The 19,020-nt window shown below is 61.3% G+C and overlaps 1 protein-coding gene across 1 annotated transcript in view; it reads right to left on the reverse strand.

Annotated features, from left to right (window-relative positions):
• Positions 1–132: 132 nt before the first annotated feature.
• LOC125629341 (nuclear receptor subfamily 1 group D member 2) overlaps positions 133–19,020 on the reverse strand; it is a 29,253-nt gene continuing 10,365 nt past the window's right edge. The window contains exons 2-8 of the mRNA XM_048834753.2: positions 12,678–12,968; positions 12,022–12,110; positions 11,645–11,789; positions 5,893–6,389; positions 4,690–4,875; positions 2,770–2,980; positions 133–2,121 (exon numbers count right to left, since the gene is read on the reverse strand). Coding sequence (XP_048690710.2) covers positions 1,925–2,121; positions 2,770–2,980; positions 4,690–4,875; positions 5,893–6,389; positions 11,645–11,789; positions 12,022–12,110; positions 12,678–12,968 — 1,616 coding nt within the window. The 3' untranslated portion in view covers positions 133–1,924. The remainder of the gene's footprint in view (positions 2,122–2,769; positions 2,981–4,689; positions 4,876–5,892; positions 6,390–11,644; positions 11,790–12,021; positions 12,111–12,677; positions 12,969–19,020) is intronic.

The raw sequence follows: 19,020 nt of genomic DNA on the forward strand, positions 1-19,020 counted from the left end.
GCCATAGATTCCCACGACTCCAGGAGCTGGGGACTTGGGGCTATGGATGGACAGCACCTAGTGCAAGGGGGATCTGGTCTCGGCGAGGGGTGCACTTGGAAAAGCAACAATACCAAACTGTACACGCTCAGCTCAACGTTAAGCAAGTCTTTATTTTATTTATTGCACTTCAATATTAGACCAAAAATAAACCGTTTCTTTTCTTCCACTGCCAGGCACTAGGGCTTTTCGCAGCCGTGCCCCAGGGGGGCATCCCTTTGCTGATATGCTCCGAGTTGGGATAGGGGATAGTTTATTTTTTTCTGTACATTTATATTTTTCAGAAAAGTGCAAAGTTTTGTTGCTTTTTTTAAAAAAAACAAACAAACAAAGAACAGAGCCCCAGGGCCAGGAGCTGAGGCGTGGCCCAGCTCCCCTTCTCCCTGCAGATGTTCTGAGCTCGGCAAAGAACCAAACACAAGCTATAAAGTGCTCCCTTCTGGTGTGCTAATTCCCTCTCCCCGCGGACCTTCAGGATCTGATATGTATCGAAATGCAAAGCTGGGGAGCTTTGGCCCCACTTCTGGTCCCCAGACTTGTCTCCATCTCATAACAGTCTAAAGTGCCACCTCCACAAAAACAGAGCCAGGCTCTTCTGCAGTGGGGGAGCTATCTAGTGGCTGGGGTGGGGAGAATGAGATTCAGGACATTTGGGTTGTAATTGTGGCTCTGGGAGGGGAGTGGGGTCTACTGGTTAGACCATGGGGGTGGGGAACAGGAGCCAGTCTTCCTGGCTCGGGGACGGGGTCTAGTGGTTAGAGCAGATGTGGTGAGAGGCAGGACTCCTGAGTTCTGTTCCAGGCTCAGAGGGGAATCGTGGGAAGCCTGGCAGGGAGGGCTGTACGAAGCGCACTGCCCCGGACAGAGGAAAGAAGCAGAAGGGTTTCATTAACCTCCTCCTCACCAGGGCTGACTTAATCCCATCTCTTCTGGAATAGCCAAGGTGGAGAGACACCCCCAGGTTCCAGTGGGGGAGGAGTGGCGATTAAACCCTTTCTCCTACTTCAGTCACCTGCTTGCACTCAAGATCTGCCTCCTTCAACCTCTCCCATCTGAGAGACAGCGCCCCCCACACAACCAGCACATCCCACACCTGTCCAGCCAAGCCATCACACGTCAGCCTCTTCCGAAAACTCCCTGGAAGCCCTGACGGCGTGAGACGTGTTTAAAAAATACCAGCCAGGAAAACGCACAGCACAGGACGGGGGTGGGGGAGAGAACTGCCCCTGCCCCTCCCTGGCCGATGGAAATGGACCGGACGAGTGCTCCTACCATCCCTGACGAAAAGGCTCCTTGGATATCATTTTCTGATCCAGTCTATCCTATACCGTCCACAGAGCACAGCTCCACAAGCCACCCATAGGAGAGGGCTGGTACGAATGGAGGGTGGAGGCGGAGAGGAATGAGCTAAAACAGCATGCACCCTAAGAAGGAACTAGATCTTCAAATGAAACTTGAGTGGGGTGAGCTGTCCCGTCCCGTCCCCCGAGATCTACCGATACGCAGTATGTACAACATATCCAGGCTCTTTATATATAGACTAGAACCTCAACACGATACAGAGCGAGAGTTTTATACACATATATACACTGTGTCTGTGTTGGTGCGGTCAGTTCGGACGCATGTTCTCTACGCTCTCCAGGCCTTGCTGTACGGCACAGAGCGCCGTGCGGGAAATGTGCTCTCTCCTCCTGAACCCGATCACCCCGGGTTGGGGGATGTGCGCTGGCAGAGCCCGGCTTTGACAGGCCACGTGCTGCCCTGCAACGCCAGAGCCCTCCTTCCTCGTCTTCGAAAGAGCTAAATGCAGCCCGAGGTGCTGGGTCCGGTGACTGTTCTCGATCCTTCTCCCCCTAGGCTCGGAGGGTGGGCGTCTCCGGTGGGCTTAAGGATCGATCCGGAAGGCCAGGAGCTTCTCCGAGTGCTGGTTGTTGAGGGTCCGCAGGTCGGGAAGGCGCAGGAGGAGTTTGGGGAAGAGGGTGGAATCGTCGGGATGCTTCTTCGTCACCAGAGTCCGCAGGGCCCGGATGAGGGTCTCCTGAAGAATTTCCACGGCATCCACATCTGAGATGCCAGAGCGATCTATGAACCAGATGAGTCATGACATTAATACCCAACCTGCTTCAAAAAAAAGCAACTGGTCCCCACTGCAGGGGAATCTCCCTCCATGATAGCGGTATAGGGTGTTTGACACACGCAACAGCTCACAAACTGCGAGGAGAGGCTTCCTAATGCTGAGATCTCAGCCTGGGGAAGAGTGTTCTGCGGGAAGGGATGGGACGTTTAAAACCAGGCTGGACAAAGTGGTGCCCAGTTAGGTCTTTTCCCACCTCAAACACCCACCGGCGGCGACCCTTCTGTCGAAACACTAGGAGAAGGCTTCCCTGGAAAGCTTTAGCCCAGGGAGCTGCCACAGTCAGTCCTGTTCAGTGGGGGGTCTGGAAGGTCCCAGGCAGGTTCAGCTCCATGTGCAACAGCATGCTGCATGCACTGGGGGTGCGATCCCTGAGGGACATGGGGGACTCCCGCTCCATCATTGTCCTTGCCCCCAGGGCCAAGCGTAGAGAACAGGCAGCAGGGCTTTTAGCAGTGGGCCAGCCTGCATGGTGCAGAACACCTGGCCCGATACACCCAGGGATGGGCTTTGCAGGGGGATTGTAGCTGACGTCACCTGTGTGGCTCTGCAGAGAGAGAGCCGGCATCAGAGATCCCCCCGGGGCGCGCACCCACCTGCTGAAACAAGGACGACAGCCATGAAGAGCGCCATCTCCTGGGCGTCCAGCCCGAGGGAGCCGAGCTTCTCGCTGAACTCGAACATGGCGTCCAGCAGGCAGCCCATGCCCATAGAGCGCAGGCTGCAGAGCGAGTAGGTCTCGCCGCTCAGGAACGTCACCACCTTCTCCTTGGCGTTGAAGAGGGAGGAGAACCGCACCATCAGCACCTGCGGGAGGGGAGGAGAAGGTCAGAGCTGAGCCTGCAGGGGGCGCTCTGACACAAGCGCCACGGTGGGGGGCATCCAGATAATGTCCCCCATGAGTGACCAGACAGTGAACAGGGTTTAGGAATCTGGGGGTGCCAAGGGTCCTCAGATGAGTTACATAATTATAAGCCTGGGTTGCCTGTGATAGCAGGGGACTGGACTCATTGACCCAGGAAGCCTTTCCCGTCCTATATTCCTATGACCTGGGCTCTTAGCTCAGGCAATGATAATCAGAATAGTACCTAGCCCTGGCCTAGAACTTGTCATCAGTAGCTCTCAAAGCAGGTCAGTATCATTATCCCTATCTTACAGATGGGGAAACTGAGGCACAGAGAGGGGAAACAGCCTGTCCTAAGCCCCAGTTCAGTGCTCTAGCCACTAGGTCTTTAGATGCAGGTAATGGATTCGATCCCCGACCCTGCCCTGGAGTAACTTCCTCCCTCTCGGGCTTCCCAGTGGGAGTCGAGGGTGCTGTACAAGCTGCCTGGGTGGAAAATTGAATAGCCCTGGCAGCTCTGAGGCTTGGGATGAGGGTGCTCCATGGTAGTAGGGTGGGTTTAGTGCCTGGGACATGGACATGGGTGGATGAACCTTCTCTACAGGTGCTGCCAAGCTACGGAAGTTTTATCTCAAGCTGTTTGGAGACACATGTCCTGGGTTTGATCCCCACAGACGAACTCACGAAGGGAACTCTGGAACCACTAGGACAGCAGTTTATCCCCCACCTGATGTTTCCCACATAAAACACAATAGAACAGAATCTGTGCCCAGCATGTCATGGCCACATAGACAGCAGGGGCAGAACCCAGCTGAATCCTCCTGCTGCAAAAGCCCTGAGCTAGAGGAGAATCTCCCATGGCAGTTAGCCATATGGGGGCTATGACACACAGGTCAGTAGTTCTGATTCCAGACAGTAGGGGGCGCACACGGAAAAAAAAGAGGCCTTGCTCCCTCCAGCATAGAGGGACACACACATAGATTCCAAGGCCAGAAGGGATCATTGTGATCATCTAATCTGACCTCCTGGATAATCCAGGCCAGAGAATTTTCCCCAAATAATTCCTAGGGCAGATCTTTTAGAGAAACATCCAGTCTTGATTTTAAAATTGCCAGTGATGGAGAATCTACCATGATCTTTGGGAAATTGTTCCAATGGTTAATTACTCCCACCGTTAAAAATTTACACCTGATTTCCAGCCTAAACTTGTCTATAGCTTCAACTTCCAGCCATTGGCCGGTGTCAGACCTTTCTCTGCTAGACCGAAGAGCTCGCTACAAAATATTTGCTCCCCATGTCGGGACTTATTGACTGTAAAAGTTGTGCTGATAGTTAATTACACTCACATAAAAATCTGTGCTTTATTTCAAGTCACAATTTGTCTAGTTTAGGTCACAGTTTCTGGGTAACTGAGCCTGTGTTCCTCCTCCGGGGTCCCTCCTGGGCACCCACTTTCTGGTTCCCAGACATCACCAATCTTGGGGGGACCTGTGTTTCTCTCCCTGTGATGGGGTTTTATAGCCACCCAGCTCCCTGTGATATCCCCAGCAAGTCAGTGTGTCAGCTCAGGGTGAAGGGAAAAGACCAGACCCGACCCCGCTACAGGTGCAACCCGAGGCCACGCTCCAGGCAGGAGGGGCCCAGATTCAGGCTGGTGGGGCATCTGACTGACCTGGAAGGTGCCTGCTTTGAGGAGCATGACCTGGTCCTGTTGGCAGAGCGACTGGAAGCCTGGGATGCTCTTGGCGAACTCCACCACCTCCTTGACAGCAGGCGTGAAGCACTGGGAGAACTCCTCCCACACCTGCTGGCTGCTCTTGCCGTTGCTGCAGTATGGGCTGGCGTTCAAAGGGCATGCCTGGGTGGGGAGAGCAAGGCAGGTCAGCAATGCAGGGAGGGACAAGAGGAGCACCAGCCTCCTAACCTGGCCAGGTGGGCCTGGATTGGGACCCCAGAATGGAAACACACTGAAAACTTTGGGGATGGGGGAAATCAGATCCAGATGGGGGGGGGGGGGGGCTCAGAGCCAGATTTGGGGGGAGCTGGAGAATCAGATCCAGATTTGGAGGAACAGGAGGAACGAGATCCAGATTTCGAAGGGGGTCCACATTTGTGGGGCTCAGTGACTCTGGATTGCGGCTGGCAAGGATCTGGCATCTCAGATTGTTGCAGGGGTGGGGGAGGAGTCTCCCCAAAGGAGATTGTATTTGAGCCCGAGGGGCAACACATGGGGTTGCAGAGACAGACCCGCCCTGGAATGCAGCCTAGAGTGCAAGAGGGGGAGCCAACTCTTAAGAACCAAGTTGCTTCTTGGTGTCAATCCAGCTGCAGATCTGGGGCTCTGGGGCCCAACCCAGAGGGTTGCAGAGCGCCCTTCATTCCCACTGGGAACCCGAAGGGGGAGGAAGTTACTATGGGGCAGGGAGGGGTGGAGGGATTTGAATACAATCAGATGGCAACAGTTTAGGAATTAGAGAGAGTCAGGACTCCTGGGTTGTATTCCTGACTCTGGGAGGGGAGGGGGTCTAATGGTTAGAGTGGAGGGGTGGGTCTGGGAGTCAGGACTCCTGGGTTGTATTCCTGGTCCTTTGTTTGGTGGGGTAGGGTCTAGTGGTTAGAGCGGGGGTGGGGGGAGCTGGGTTTCAGGACTCTGGTTCTATTCCCAGCTCTGGGAAGGGAGTGGGGTCTAATAGTTAGGGCGGGGTTCTCATCCCAACTCTGACTCGGCTGAGTAAGCTTGGGCCAGTCACTCCCCGTCTCTAGGCGTCAATTTCCCCTCTGGACACCCAGCTGAGCCAGTCCTGCTTCCCCCCAGGGGCTAGCCCGTGCCCTCCCTCCTAACCCCTGCCATCGGGGGTCGTGCCCGGCTACTTACAATGCCTCTGCTGGTGGCCGAGCGCCAGGGGCATGCCCTCTCGGAGTAGCCATACTCGAAAGAGGGGTAGTGCCCAGCGTTGGCCAGGTACCCAGCCTGCTGGGCCTGGTAGATGTCGTTGCCGAAGCGGCGGGGCCCGTTGTCCACGTAGCCGGGGGCCTCCTGGGGGCAGGCGCCGTAGCCGGAGAGGGGCAGGTGGGCTGAGTCGTACTGCCCGTAGGCATCGCCGTTGTTGAGCTGTTGGTCAGTGTAGCAGAGCGAGGGGTAGGGCTCAGCCCGCTTGCCCAGCCGGTCCTGCCCGCTGACAAAGATGTCATGATAGGCCCGCGAGATGGCGCCAATGGCCTCCTCCTCCTGGGCATCGGGGCTGGGGGGCGCCTCCCCCTCGGGCCCCAGCCCCACGTCCATGGGGGCCTCGTTCAGCCTGTTCATGTAGCTCTGCATCTCGTCCATCAGGCGCTGCTTCTCCCGCTTGGGGATGCGCCCGAAGCGCACAGCTGCCGGGGTGAGGGAGGGAGGAGAGAGGGCGTGAGCTGGGCAGGCACTAGGGGTGCACTCGTGAGCACCCCCCACTGGGGGTAGAGAGCAATGGGGAGGGAGCGAGCCAGCAGCACTGGGTGGAGAGCCCCCCCCCCCCCCAGGGCCAGGCAGTAGGAGGTGGCGCTAGGGGCTTGTCACCCCCCACAGTTCCCTTCGTGGGGCATGCAGCAGGGCCCCAGTCACGGCAGGTAGTAACAGTAATGTCCTGTTCTACATGGTTGCGCTTGGCTTCTGTGCTCCACCCCAGAGCACGCTGCATCGCAGAGCTGCCTCCCACGATGCAGCTGTTTCTCTTCCCTCTGGAGGTCTGTGTGTCGAGACTGACACAGCTCGCTTTGCACCCCACACCCCCTACAAAACCCCCCGCATGCGCCCCTCCCCCACCACTGGCTGATGTCTCCCCCCTCCCCGCAGTGGCACCTTTGCCTATCCCCCTTCCTCTGCCCAGATCACCCCCTGCCTGGCACATCTCTGCTCCACTTCTCTCCGTAATGAGGTCAGTGAGTCAGGAGCAGCACCAAGGCCCATGGGAGACGCACAGAGGGGCTGGGGCAATCTACTGCTATAGGACGGCCTAGCACCTCTGCTGAGGTGTGGGATTCACCTCTAGAGCCTCTTGAGGCAGAGATGGGGGAGGCGGGGGGAGTATGAGATTTTATCAAGGCTCCTTGAGACAGACAGACCGAGTGGCTCCCTCTGCTCCTGCCCGATGGTCTCACCACTCAGGGGGTTCCCCCAAGTCCCGACCTGAGGCCAGACATAAGCTGATGTAAATCAGGAGAGACTCATTACAGTCAATATGGCTGCGTGGGTGTCAGATCAGATCTTTGGCAGGCAGCTACAGAGCCCAGAGTTCTATTCCTGGTTGGAGGACTGGAGTGGGGGGATGGTTAGAGCAGGGGAGGCTGGGAGTCAGGACTCCTGGGTTCTATCCCCAGCTCTGGGAGGGGAGTGGGACTAGAAGGTTAGAGCAGGGAAGTCAGGACTCCTGGGTTCTATTCCCACCCTTGGCGAGTGATGTCTAATTAGAGCAGGGGAAAGAGGAGACAGGACTCCTGGATTCTATTCCCCACCCCAAGAAGTGAGGATCTAGTGGTTGTGGGTGGGGAAAGAGAAGGGATCCAGGACTCCTGCGTTCTCATGCCAACTCCAATTTGCTCTGCAAGACACTTGCTTGCTCTGTGCCTCAGTTTCCCCATCTGTTAAGTTGGGGAAAGTGATACTGCTCCACTTTGCAAAGTGCTCGGAGACCTCTAGCTGATGATAACAAGTATCTTCCTTATCCCCAGCCCCCACTTTCCCCCAATTTCTCCTTCCTTGCTCCGCTGAGGCCCGACAACAGAATAACTCTGACCCAACAAGAGACTTTCCCGGGAGTGAATTTCCAGCCCTGCCCATGCTGGGTGGGGATGGGGTGGATCACAGGGGTGGAAGGAACAGGGGAAGGGGAGGAGTAGCCCCAGGGATTCCCCCCTCCCCACACTGCGCCCCTGGCGGGTGTAGCACAGTGGGGCCCGATCCTGCATGGAAACATGGCAACGAAAGCAGGATCGGACCCCAGTGCTGCAGCCTCAGGCGAGGGGACATGTGTGGGAGGTGAATGAGCCCCGTGTTGGGCAGGGCAGAGAGCCTGGTTCTCACGCCCACCTGGGGCTTGGTGGGGAGCAGCATGCGGGGGAGATTAGGGGGGAAAGTCTGGAGGCTGATGCCTGCTCTGGGAGCTGCTGCCATAGCCTGAGCTGGAGCGGGGGCTGCACATGGCAGCCGTGACCTAGAAACCTTCTTTCCCGCACACAGGATCCCGCTGCCCCCGCAAAGCCCCAGATGGGCCTGGAACTGGCAGGGCTAGTGGTGGGGAGAGCGCCCTGGGATTCCCTCCCCACCCCCTTCCCCAGCCCTCCCCCCATCCTTCTCCCATACCCTCACCTCCCTGTCCCTGACTCTTTCCTCCCCCACTCTATACCACATCTCTCCCTATTCCCCCACCAGTCCCTGCCCCTCTCTGCAGTCCCCCCCCTTGTTAACACAGCAGCTGTGAGCCTGGATAATGTCCGTGGGCCTTTCCTGCCCTACACCCCCTGGCAGCTGGGGTTTTGGGGAGCTCTTGAGGCTGCTGCTCAGTCTTGGGGTTTAGTTCCTGATTCCCCCCACCTGCCTGTGAGGATCAGGCCCAAGGGAGGCGAGATCCCCGGGCTGTTTGCTCACCCTTAGGCTCTACTTTGCCTTTGTGTGCCCCTCTGCCCTGCACTCTGGACCAGTGAGCAAGCTTTATCTGACAGGCGGGACCCAGGAGCCTGGCCCCTGCTGCCCCCAGCCCCTGACTAGTGGTTGGACGGGTGCGCAGGACTCATGCATTTGGGTGTTGATGGTGCTGAGATCCAGGGAGCTGGTTCTCACACGTTCCTGACCCAAACCAGCAGAGAGCCAGAACCATCGGGGAGGGGAGGAGGGAAGCCGGGGGAGCCAAGAGTCCCAGTGAAGAGGTCCAGGTTGGGAACCTCTGGTCATAGTCCCAGTCCACTTCCCTGGTTCTGATTCTGGTCCCAGTCCCGACCCATCTCCACGGCTCAAGTTCGAGCCCTAATCCCGGTCCGGCCCATCTCTGCAGTTCTGGTGCTAATCCAAGCCCACCTCCATGGATCTGGGTGTGGTCCCAACCCCAATCCTGATCCTTCTCCATCGTTCTGGTGCTGATCCAAGCACACCTCCATGGATCTGGGTCTGGTCTCGGCCCATCTCTTGGTCTCTCCACCACCCCTTCACACCACACCCCTCCTCCCGGCCATTCTTAGCACGCTAATGCTGAGGAGCCATTTCAAAGTCTAACAAATACATCATGAGCGGATGGGAGAAGCTCGAGCCATTAATCACAGCCTGGCCCTGGCATCCCCCCACACCACTTCCCCCCCCTTCCTCAGAGCCATAAATCAGCCCCCAGCACAGAGCTCCCATTTATCAGCTGGGGTAGCTGCTGACTGGCCAGAGCAGCAGGGAGGCAGCTATGGCTGCCTCAGGGGGAGGGGGGGTCCCGGCCGCAGGGGGGCAGTGCCCTGGCCTTTCGCCTCAAGCCACCTCCTCCATCCCCTGCTAGATTCCTTTGTGGGTCTCCTGGGGAAAGGGCGGTTTGACGGCATATCAGAAACAGTCAGCACAATTCAGAGAGTCTGCACAAGAGAGAACCACGGCCAGGATAAAAGGGCGGGGGGCTGCAGGTTGGGATTGAGGGGCACTGGCAGAGGGGATGTGGGGGGGAGCCCAGGGCTGGGACCTCAGGTGGGGCTGCGCGTCGGGATTGACGGGCACTGGCAGAGGGGATGTGGAGGGGAGCCCAGGGCTGGGATTGCAGGTGGGGCTGCGGGTCAGGAGGGAGGGGCACTGGCAGAGGGGATGTGGGGGGGAGCCCAGGGCTGGGATCGCAGGTGGGGCTGCGGGTCGGGAGGGAGGGGCACTGGCAGAGGGGATGTGGGGGGGAGCCCAAGGCTGGGATCGCAGGTGGGGCTGCGCGTCGGGAGGGAGGGGCACTGGCAGAGGGGATGTGGAGGGGAGCCCAGGGCTGGGATCACAGGTGGGGCTGCGGGTCGGGAGGGAAGGGCACTGGCAGAGGGGATGTGGGGGGGAGCCCAGGGCTGGGACCGCAGGTGGGGCTGCGGGTCGGGATTGACGGGCACTGGCAGAGGGGATGTGGGGGGGAACCCAGGGCTGGGATCGCAGGTGGGGCTGCGGGTCGGGAGGGAGGGGCACTGGCAAAGGGGATGTGGGGGGGAGCCCAGGGCTGGGATCGCAGGTGGGGCTGCGGGTCGGGAGGGAGGGGCACTGGCAGAGGGGATGTGGTGGGGAGCCCAGGGCTGGGATCGCAGGTGGGGCTGCGGGTCGGGAGGGAGGGGCACTGGCAGAGGGGATGTGGGGGGGAGCCCAAGGCTGGGATCACAGGTGGGGCTGCGCGTCGGGAGGGAGGGGCACTGGCAGAGGGGATGTGGAGGGGAGCCCAGGGCTGGGATCGCAGGTGGGGCTGCGGGTCGGGATTGACGGGCACTGGCAGAGGGGATGTGGGGGGGAGCCCAGGGCTGGGACCGCAGGTGGGGCTGCGGGTCGGGATTGACGGGCACTGGCAGAGGGGATGTGGGGGGGAGCCCAAGGCTGGGACCGCAGGTGGGGCTGCGGGTCGGGATTGACGGGCACTGGCAGAGGGGATGTGGGGGGGAGCCCAGGGCTGGGACCGCAGGTGGGGCTGCGGGTCGGGATTGACGGGCACTGGCAGAGGGGATGTGGAGGGGAGCCCAGGGCTGGGATCGCAGGTGGGGCTGTGGGTCGGGAGGGAGGGGCACTGGCAGAGGGGATGTGGAGGGGAGCCCAGGGCTGGGATCGCAGGTGGGGCTGCGGGTCGGGAGGGAGGGGCACTGGCAGAGGGGATGTGGGGGGGAGCCCAGGGCTGGGATCACAGGTGGGGCTGCCGGTTGGGAGGGAGGGGCACTGGCAGAGGGGATGTGGGGGGGAGCCCAGGGCTGGGATCGCAGGTGGGGCTGCGGGTCGGGATTGACGGGCACTGGCAGAGGGGATGTGGGGGGGAGCCCAGGGCTGGGATCGCAGGTGGGGCTGCGGGTCGGGATTGACGGGCACTGGCAGAGGGGATGTGGGGGGGAGCCCAGGGCTGGGACCGCAGGTGGGGCTGCGGGTCGGGAGGGAGGGGCACTGGCAGAGGGGATGTGGAGGGGAGCCCAGGGCTGGGACCGCAGGTGGGGCTGCGGGTCGGGATTGACGGGCACTGGCAGAGGGGATGTGGGGGGGAGCCCAGGGCTGGGACCGCAGGTGGGGCTGCGGGTCGGGATTGACGGGCACTGGCAAAGGGGATGTGGGGGGGAGCCCAGGGCTGGGATCGCAGGTGGGGCTGCGGGTCGGGAGGGAGGGGCACTGGCAGAGGGGATGTGGGGGGGAGCCCAGGGCTGGGATCACAGGTGGGGCTGCGGGTTGGGAGGGAGGGGCACTGGCAGAGGGGATGTGGGGGGGAGCCCAGGGCTGGGATCACAGGTGGGGCTGCGGGTTGGGAGGGAGGGGCACTGGCAGAGGGGATGTGGGGGGGAGCCCAGGGCTGGGACCGCAGGTGGGGTAGACTCTCGGGCAGGGTAAGCAGGGAGGCGGCGGGGGGCGGGGGGCCGGGGGCGGGGCGGGGGGAGGGCCGGGGCCGGGGGCGGGGGGCCGGGCCCCCTGCGCTCACCGTCGCGGGACATGCCCACGGCCAGGCACTTCTTGAAGCGGCAGTGCTGGCAGCGGTTTCGGTTCATGCGCATGATCATGCAGTTCTCGTTCTTCACGCACATCTTGTAGTTGATGTTCTGCTGGATGCTGCGGCGGAAGAAGCCCTGGAGGGGGCCAGCGGGGAGAGGGGTCAGCGCCAGGCACCCCCCGCCCCTCTGTGCCCCCCCGCCCCGCAGGCTCGGGGTGGGGGGTGCTGGCAACGAGCTCCCCTCTGAGCCGGGTCGCCCGGGGAGACGGCGCCACGGTGACGCCCCGGCTTGCAAGGAGGCGCCGCGCGTCCCCTTGGTCCCCCCCCCCTCCGCCCCCGAAGCCCCGCCCCTGGCCCCGCCTCCGCACCTTGCAGCCCTCGCAGGCGTGGACGCCGTAGTGGAAGCCGGAGGCGATGTCCCCGCACACCTTGCACAGCAGCACCATCCCGCCCGTCTCTGCAAGGGGGAGGGGGAGGGGTGAGCATCACACTCCTTCGGTCCCCTCCTGCCCACCCCACTGCAGCCTCCCCGACGGAGAGCGATGGGCGCTCCACCCCCTCCCTCCAACCATCTGCCCCGCCCCAGGGTCTCACCTGCCTCCCTCAGACCCATCCCCCTTCCCACTGCTGCCCAGAGTCACTAACTAGCCTCTCGGAGATGCCCCTGTTTCCAGCCAGACTAGGTTGCCAGCCCTACAGGACTGGGGACCCCCCAAAGAGGGGGTGCATGGTCCCAGATGTGTGTCAATTTGGTCCCTTGTGGCTTCATGTGAGAGTACCCTACCCCCCAGTATTCCTGCTGCTTTGGGTGGTCTAGTGGTTAGAGCAGGGGGGCTGGGCGTCAGGACTCCTGGGTTCTATCCACAGCTCTGGGAGAGGAGTGGTGTCTAGTGGTTAGAGCAGAGAGCCAGGGCATCAGGACTCCTGGATTCTACTGCTGAGTTGCTGTCCCTTCCCCTCTCTGTGCCTCAGTTTCCCCAGCTGGAGAAGGGGGATGATGACAGAGCGTGCCCTGGTCACTTACTAGAGAAGGTGCCGGTCACGCCGTTCTGCTTGGCCGTGGCAACTCTGCTCTGCGTGGGGGGAGACTGGCCCTTGCTGGGGTACCTGACCCCCTCCGGGAACTGGAAGGCCACCTTAGGCGAGGATGGCGAGCTGGAATCCTGCGGCTTGATGGCCCCGATCTCAGTCAGCGTCAGCTCCTCCAGCGATGAGGGCAGGGAGTGCTGCGGGGAGGGCACCAGGTAGCCGCTGGGTGGGCTGCCCGGGGTGGGGCTGGAGCCGGCCGTGGAGCCCACGTAGAGGATCACGCTGCCTGGGGGAGACAGAGCAGTGCGGGGGAGGTCAGATGGGGATCTTGGCTTGAGTCTTGCTGCAGAAAACAGCAGGAAGCAACAGCTGGGATAGAGGGTACTCAGGATCTGCAGCCTCCAGTAGGGGCAGGGGAACTGCATCGGGGGACGCAGGCCGGCGTCCATCCCCCAGGGCTCAGGCCTGCCAGGGTTTAATCTTGGAGGGCACACAGGTGTTTTCCTGCCTGGCTAGTGTAATGGGAGAGGGGGGAAAAAGAACAGGGGGCAGGGCAAATGAAATGGGAGGATGAAAAATGAAAGACATGGAGACACAGGGCAGGGAGAAATCTGTGCAACTGACGAACTCCATCACCTCCGAACCCCTGCACAGACTCAGGGTCCCTTCCCTTCCCTTGGCAACAGACAGCTGGAGGGGACAGGACCAGGGAGCAGCTACAGCCCACCTGGCTGGGAGATGGGGAGATCAGAGCCCCCCCTGGAGCTCGCCCAGTGTCTCACGTGGAGCTGCAGCGTGTGGGGGGGGGGAGGAGGAACAGTGTCCGCCTGCGTACACCAACTCACACACACGTACACACAGTCGCCGGGCAGCCCTGAGATGAGGCTGCGGGGAATGTGGGGCAGTGAGGCACGTGCTGCAGAAAGTAGGGCAAAGAAACAGATGACAAAATGCAAACCCGGCTCATCCTGCTGGGAGCCGGCCCAGGGGTCTGAGGGTACAGCAGGGGTCATGCCAAGATTCCCAGGGACGCTGGCATGTGGAGCTGCCCGGGGCGGGGGGGTGGGGGTGGGGGGACGCCAGCTGCCTCGATTCCATCTCTCTGCGGGCCCAGTTCTGAGCGAGAGCTTTGAGCCAAATCCAGGTCGGACACTCAGCCCCCGTCCATGCCCCTCAGTCCCCACCTGTACTGGCAGAGGGAGCGTGGGGGGAGCCCTCCTGCCATCCCAGTTCTGCCTTTTGCATTAGCAGAGGCCCCTCCGCCCTCAGTCACAGCAAACTGCCTGAAGATTGTGTGGAGGGCGCCCACGGAGGCGTAGAGGAGACCTCGCCCCCTTGTGCATGTGGGCACCCACATGCACGCATGTTCCTGGTGACCTATATCAGGAAAATAGCTGCTCTCGACTCGAAGATCTCAGCGGGAACCGGTTCCCCCACAGTGGGAACCGTCACACATTCCTTTAAACCCGCCCGCACCCAAAATAAGCGCTCCCCGCCCCTCCCGGTATTTTCTGGGGTTGTGCCTGTGATTTTAAGAAGGCCCCGATCCGGTCTTTTAACCTGGCAGGCGCTGCCCGGACTCAACCCCCGGCAGCCCAAATTCCAGCTCAGAGCAAATATTTACAGCCGAGCCCCGCCTGCCCCCTGAAAATGGTGGGGTGAAACTCAGAGAGGCCCTGTGCTGCAGCAGCGGGTTGCCAGGCGGGATGGGAGGAGGCGCCAGGCTAAGCCAGCTGGGGGATTTGCCCCTTTCGTGCCACCTGCTCCATTCGGCCTGGGGGCAGAGAGAGATCAGGCTGCCGTCGGGCTCTGCTCTCACCATGCCCCCGGGGAGTGGCATGCCCTGGCACCCAGGTAACACAGCCACAGGGCCTGAGGAATACGTTCATAACAGCCACATGGGCCAGCCGCTTTCTCTCCCCCCGCTCAGCCTGCCAGTGCCCACCACTCCACAGCAAGACTCCAACCCAGTTACTTTCGGCAGGGCAGGAAAGTGCAGGCAGCCTGTCAATAGTTCTCTCTTACCTGACACCCACAGCGCCCCCTGCTGGGAGGGGCTGGGACTGGTGTCCCCAGGAGCGCCTCGACCCCGGCCAGCGCTCCTGCCCCGCTCCCTACAGCGCCCCCTGCTGGGAGGGGCTGGGACTGGAGTAGCCCAGTGCAAATTTTTAAACGCCCCCCCCTTCCTCATGTATAGTTGATTAAAATCCAAGCTGGCAGCAGAAATGAGAGGATTGACACCCCTCTCTCTAGCTAACAGAGGGACGGACAGACAGATGATGCCGGGGATGTGGGGTCAGGGGTAGGAGTGAGCACAACAGGAGGGAGGCAGAAGGGGTCAGGACAGGGGGACAGGAAGCAGAAGGGGGCACAATCAGGGCAGGGCATAGATGGCACAATGGGGGCAGAGGGGGCACAACCGGGGCAGGGGGTTGGGAGAGAGCACACCAGGGGGCAGGCGGCAGAAGGAAGGGGCAGGGGCAGGAGAGGGCACAAGGGAGGGCTAGGGGGTAGGAGAGGGCATGCCGGGGGGCAGGAGGCAGAAGGGAGGGGCGGGGGTAGGACAGGGCACAAGGGAGGGCTAGGGGGCAGGAGGCAGAAGGGAGGGGCAGGGGGTAGGACAGGGCACAAGGGAGGGGCGGGGGGGTAGGACAGGGCACGCTGGGGGGCAGGGGGCAGAAGGGAGGGGCAGGGGTAGGGCAGGGCACAAGGGAGAGCTAGGGGGTAGGAGAGGGCACGCCGGGGAGCAGGGGGCAGAAAGGAGGGGCAGGGGGTAGGACAGGGCACAAGGGAGGGCTAGGGGGTAGGAGAGGGCACGCTGGGGGGCAGGGGGCAGAAGGGAGGGGCAGGGGTAGGACAGGGCATGAGGGAGGGGTAGGGGGTAGGAGAGGGCACGCCGTGGGTCGGGGGCAGAAGGGAGGGGCATGGGTAGGATAGAGCACGAGGGAGAGGTAGGGGGTAGGAGAGGGCATGCCAGGGGGCAGGGGGCAGAAGGGAGGGGCAGGAGTAGGGCAGGGCACAAGGGAGAGCTAGGGGGTAGTAGAGGGCATGCTGGGGGGTGGGGGGCAGAAGGGAGGGGCAGGGGTAGGACAGGGCACAAGGGAGGGCTAGGGGGTAGGAGAGGGCATGGTGGGGGCAGAAGGGAGGGGTAGGGGTAGGAGAGGGCACAAGGGAGGGCTAGGGGGTAGGAGAGGGCACGCCGGGGGGCGGGGGCAGAATGGAGGGGTAGGGGTAGGAGAGGGCACAAGGGAGGGCTAGGGGGTAGGAGAGGGCATGGTGGGGGCAGAAGGGAGGGGCAGGGGGTAGGAGAGGGCACAAGGGAGGGCTAGGGGGTAGGAGAGGGCACGCCAGGGGGCGGGGGCAGAATGGAGGGGTAGGGGTAGGAGAGGGCACAAGGGAGGGCTAGGGGGTAGGAGAGGGCACGCCGTGGGTCGGGGGCAGAAGGGAGGGGTAGGGGTAGGAGAGGGCACAAGGGAGGGCTAGGGGGTAGGAGAGGGCACGCCGGGGGGCGGGGGCAGAAGGGAGGGGTAGGGGTAGGAGAGGGCACAAGGGAGGGCTGGGGGTAGGAGAGGGCACGCCGGGGCGGGGGGGGGGGCAGCAGACGATCAGGCCAAAGGGGCAGGAGAGGACACGGCCGCCCCCCCTCAATCAGGTCACGGCTCGCACGTGTCCGCCCGGGGCGCGGTGCCGGGAACAGCAGCGGGCGGGCGCCGCGCCAGCCCCAGCCGCAGCCCCGGGGACACCTGACCGGCTGCTCACATGGCTGCGGCGGCCCGGGGCGCTCGGGCGGGGGGGCGCGATGGCTCGGGGCGATGGCGATGGGCGGGGAGGGGGGGCAGCCTCTTTCAGACGCCCCTAAACTCCGAATGTGGGGTGGGGGGGTAGCGGCAAAAGTGCCCCCCTGCGAAGGGGGCTCGGCTGGGCCGATCGACAGACCGACAGACCTCAGGGGGTTGCATCTCAAAGCTACCCGCCCTCTCCCACACCCCCTTCCACTGTGCCGAGAGGGGGAAGGGAACAGAACCCAGGAGTCCTGGCTGTCAGCCCCTCCCCCAACCACTAGACCCCACTCCCTTCTGGAGCCCTGCACAGAACCCAGGAGTCCTGGCTGCCCTTTGTCTGCCCTAACCGCTACCCCTACTCCCAGAACTGGGAACAGAACCCAGGCGTCCTGGCTCCTGGGCACCCCCACCCACGCTAACCACTAGTCCCCACTCCCCTCCCTGTTCTGGGACCAGAACCTGGCTGTCCACTCCCAGACCAAAAATTAACCCTTTAAGGTTTTCTAGCGGGCTAATGCAAACAGTTGGGGGTGGACAGGAGGTCTGCCCCCACCCTGCAGTGCCAGGGGTTAACCATTACCACGCTGGGGTTTTGCAGCCTGGCAGCCAGGCGGATGCTCCTGCCCGCGCCTGGCCCTGTCGTTCATCCAAAATCTTGAAAATGCTTTAAACATTTATTTTTGAGCAAGGTGTAAATTTCCCTGCTCCCCTTCGGTTTGGGTCTGTCCGTCGCTTGGTGCCAAGGCCCAGCAGTGGGTCCAGTCTATATCTGGCCGAGGGACAGGAGCTGGGACTGTCAGCCTGCCGGAGTTAACTCCTTTTGCAAAGCCGGGTGGTGGGTTTCTTACATCTTAAATCCAACTGCAGGTTTGGTTCCAGACCCAGCTGCTGGGTTTCAGCTTCGGATCTGGAACCAGAACCAGCTGTCGGGTTCTGAGTTTGGCTCCGGACCCAGGTTGGGATGCAGATGTTGGGTGCTGGGATGAGATCTGGACCCAGCAGTTCCGTTCAGGGTCCCTTCCATGCTGGCCCAAGGACTCTGCCCAGGGCTTTTCTCTAAGGCGGAGATGCTGGTGTGTGCCAAGGTTTGGAAGTCTTAATGGACTGCTGGGAGGAAGTGGGGGGACTGCTGGGCGGAAGTGGGGGGCTGCTGGGGGGAAGTAGGGGGACTGCTGGAGCCCTGGCTCCCATGACCCATCAGCTGCTGGGTGCCCTGGACTCGTCTGATGGCCCTTAACAGAACGGGGCTTGTCCCATTGTGGGGGCACCCTCCCCCCCTTGACAGGTCCTTGCTGTTGCAGCCGGCAGACAGACCAACAAATTGCCCTGCGCCTGGTGCTTCCTGCTTCCCGACCATGGCCCCTTCCAAAGGGGGTTAGAGCCCCACTGGGTGGTTGGCACCCCTGGGCAATGCACAAGCAGCCTATAATTCAGCTCTCTCCTCCTCTATGGGCCAAAAACTTGCCCCCTGGCTCTGGATCCTCTTGAAGGCGAGGTCTGGATTTGACAACCTTGGATCTGAACTCGCCCCAATGGTTTGGGTTCAAGGTCAGGTACAGACAGGGGCCTGTTTTCCTGTTCGGATGCTGCTGGCATCTTATGGGAACAGTGGCTGGGCCGGGAATGTTGGGGGATTGGGATCCCCAAAGGGCAGCTTGCAAAACTGCATCACTCTCAGCCCACAGCCCTGGCCCCCATCCAACTGCAGGACCTTACACTGCGGGATCCCAAACCAGACACTGACCCAGTCCTGCAACTCACAGCTCCTGTTGATTTCCAGCACTGGGAATACAGGGGAAGCCCAGAATGGCACATTCCCTCTTCAGATTTAGATCCATTTCCCCTTAGACCTCTCAGTCAATTTCTCTTTGATAAATGCGCCACTATTTACATTAGGATGGCATGTAGAGACCCCAGTGGAGATCAGGGCCCTATTGTGCTGGCCACTGCACAGACAGAGTGAGGGGCTCCCTGCCCCCAAAAGTGCCCAGTCTAAATAGACAAAGGGTGGCAGAGGAAACAGATGCCAAGAGAGAGGAAGTGACTTGCCTAGAGGCTGGCAGTGGCAGAGCTGAAGAAGAGCCCAGCTGCCCTGAGTCCTAGTTCAGTACTCTAGCCACTAGACCACGCTGCCTAAAGGACACCAGCGCCTCTGAGTTTCCCTGGCTCTGTTTCGCCGCAGCCATTTGCAGCCCGGTTGGCACCTGCTGCCCCAGAGCGGTGAGTAGCACAATGGCGCCGTCCCAGCCTTGCTGACTTGACAATCTGACAAGGGGACCCGCTGCTTTCGGGAAAGGGGCACCGTGGAAAATAAAAAAATAAAACCCATCCCCACCGGGGGACTGATTTCAGCAGAGCTCCTGGAGCTGGGAAAGCAGCAGAGGTTAAGACGCCGCAGCGTGTGTTTCATGGGCACTGGGGGGCGGAGGAGAAGGGGGGAATCCATCATGAAGACACCTTCTCCTCGGCACTGCACTGGAAGCAGATGCTGCCTCCCGTACCTGGTGACCTGAATTCTCCTGACAAAGGCAAATCACACTGCACTCTCAAACATAT

This window comes from Caretta caretta, chromosome 20, assembly GCF_965140235.1.
Source record: "Caretta caretta isolate rCarCar2 chromosome 20, rCarCar1.hap1, whole genome shotgun sequence".
Classification (NCBI taxonomy): domain Eukaryota; kingdom Metazoa; phylum Chordata; order Testudines; family Cheloniidae; genus Caretta; species Caretta caretta.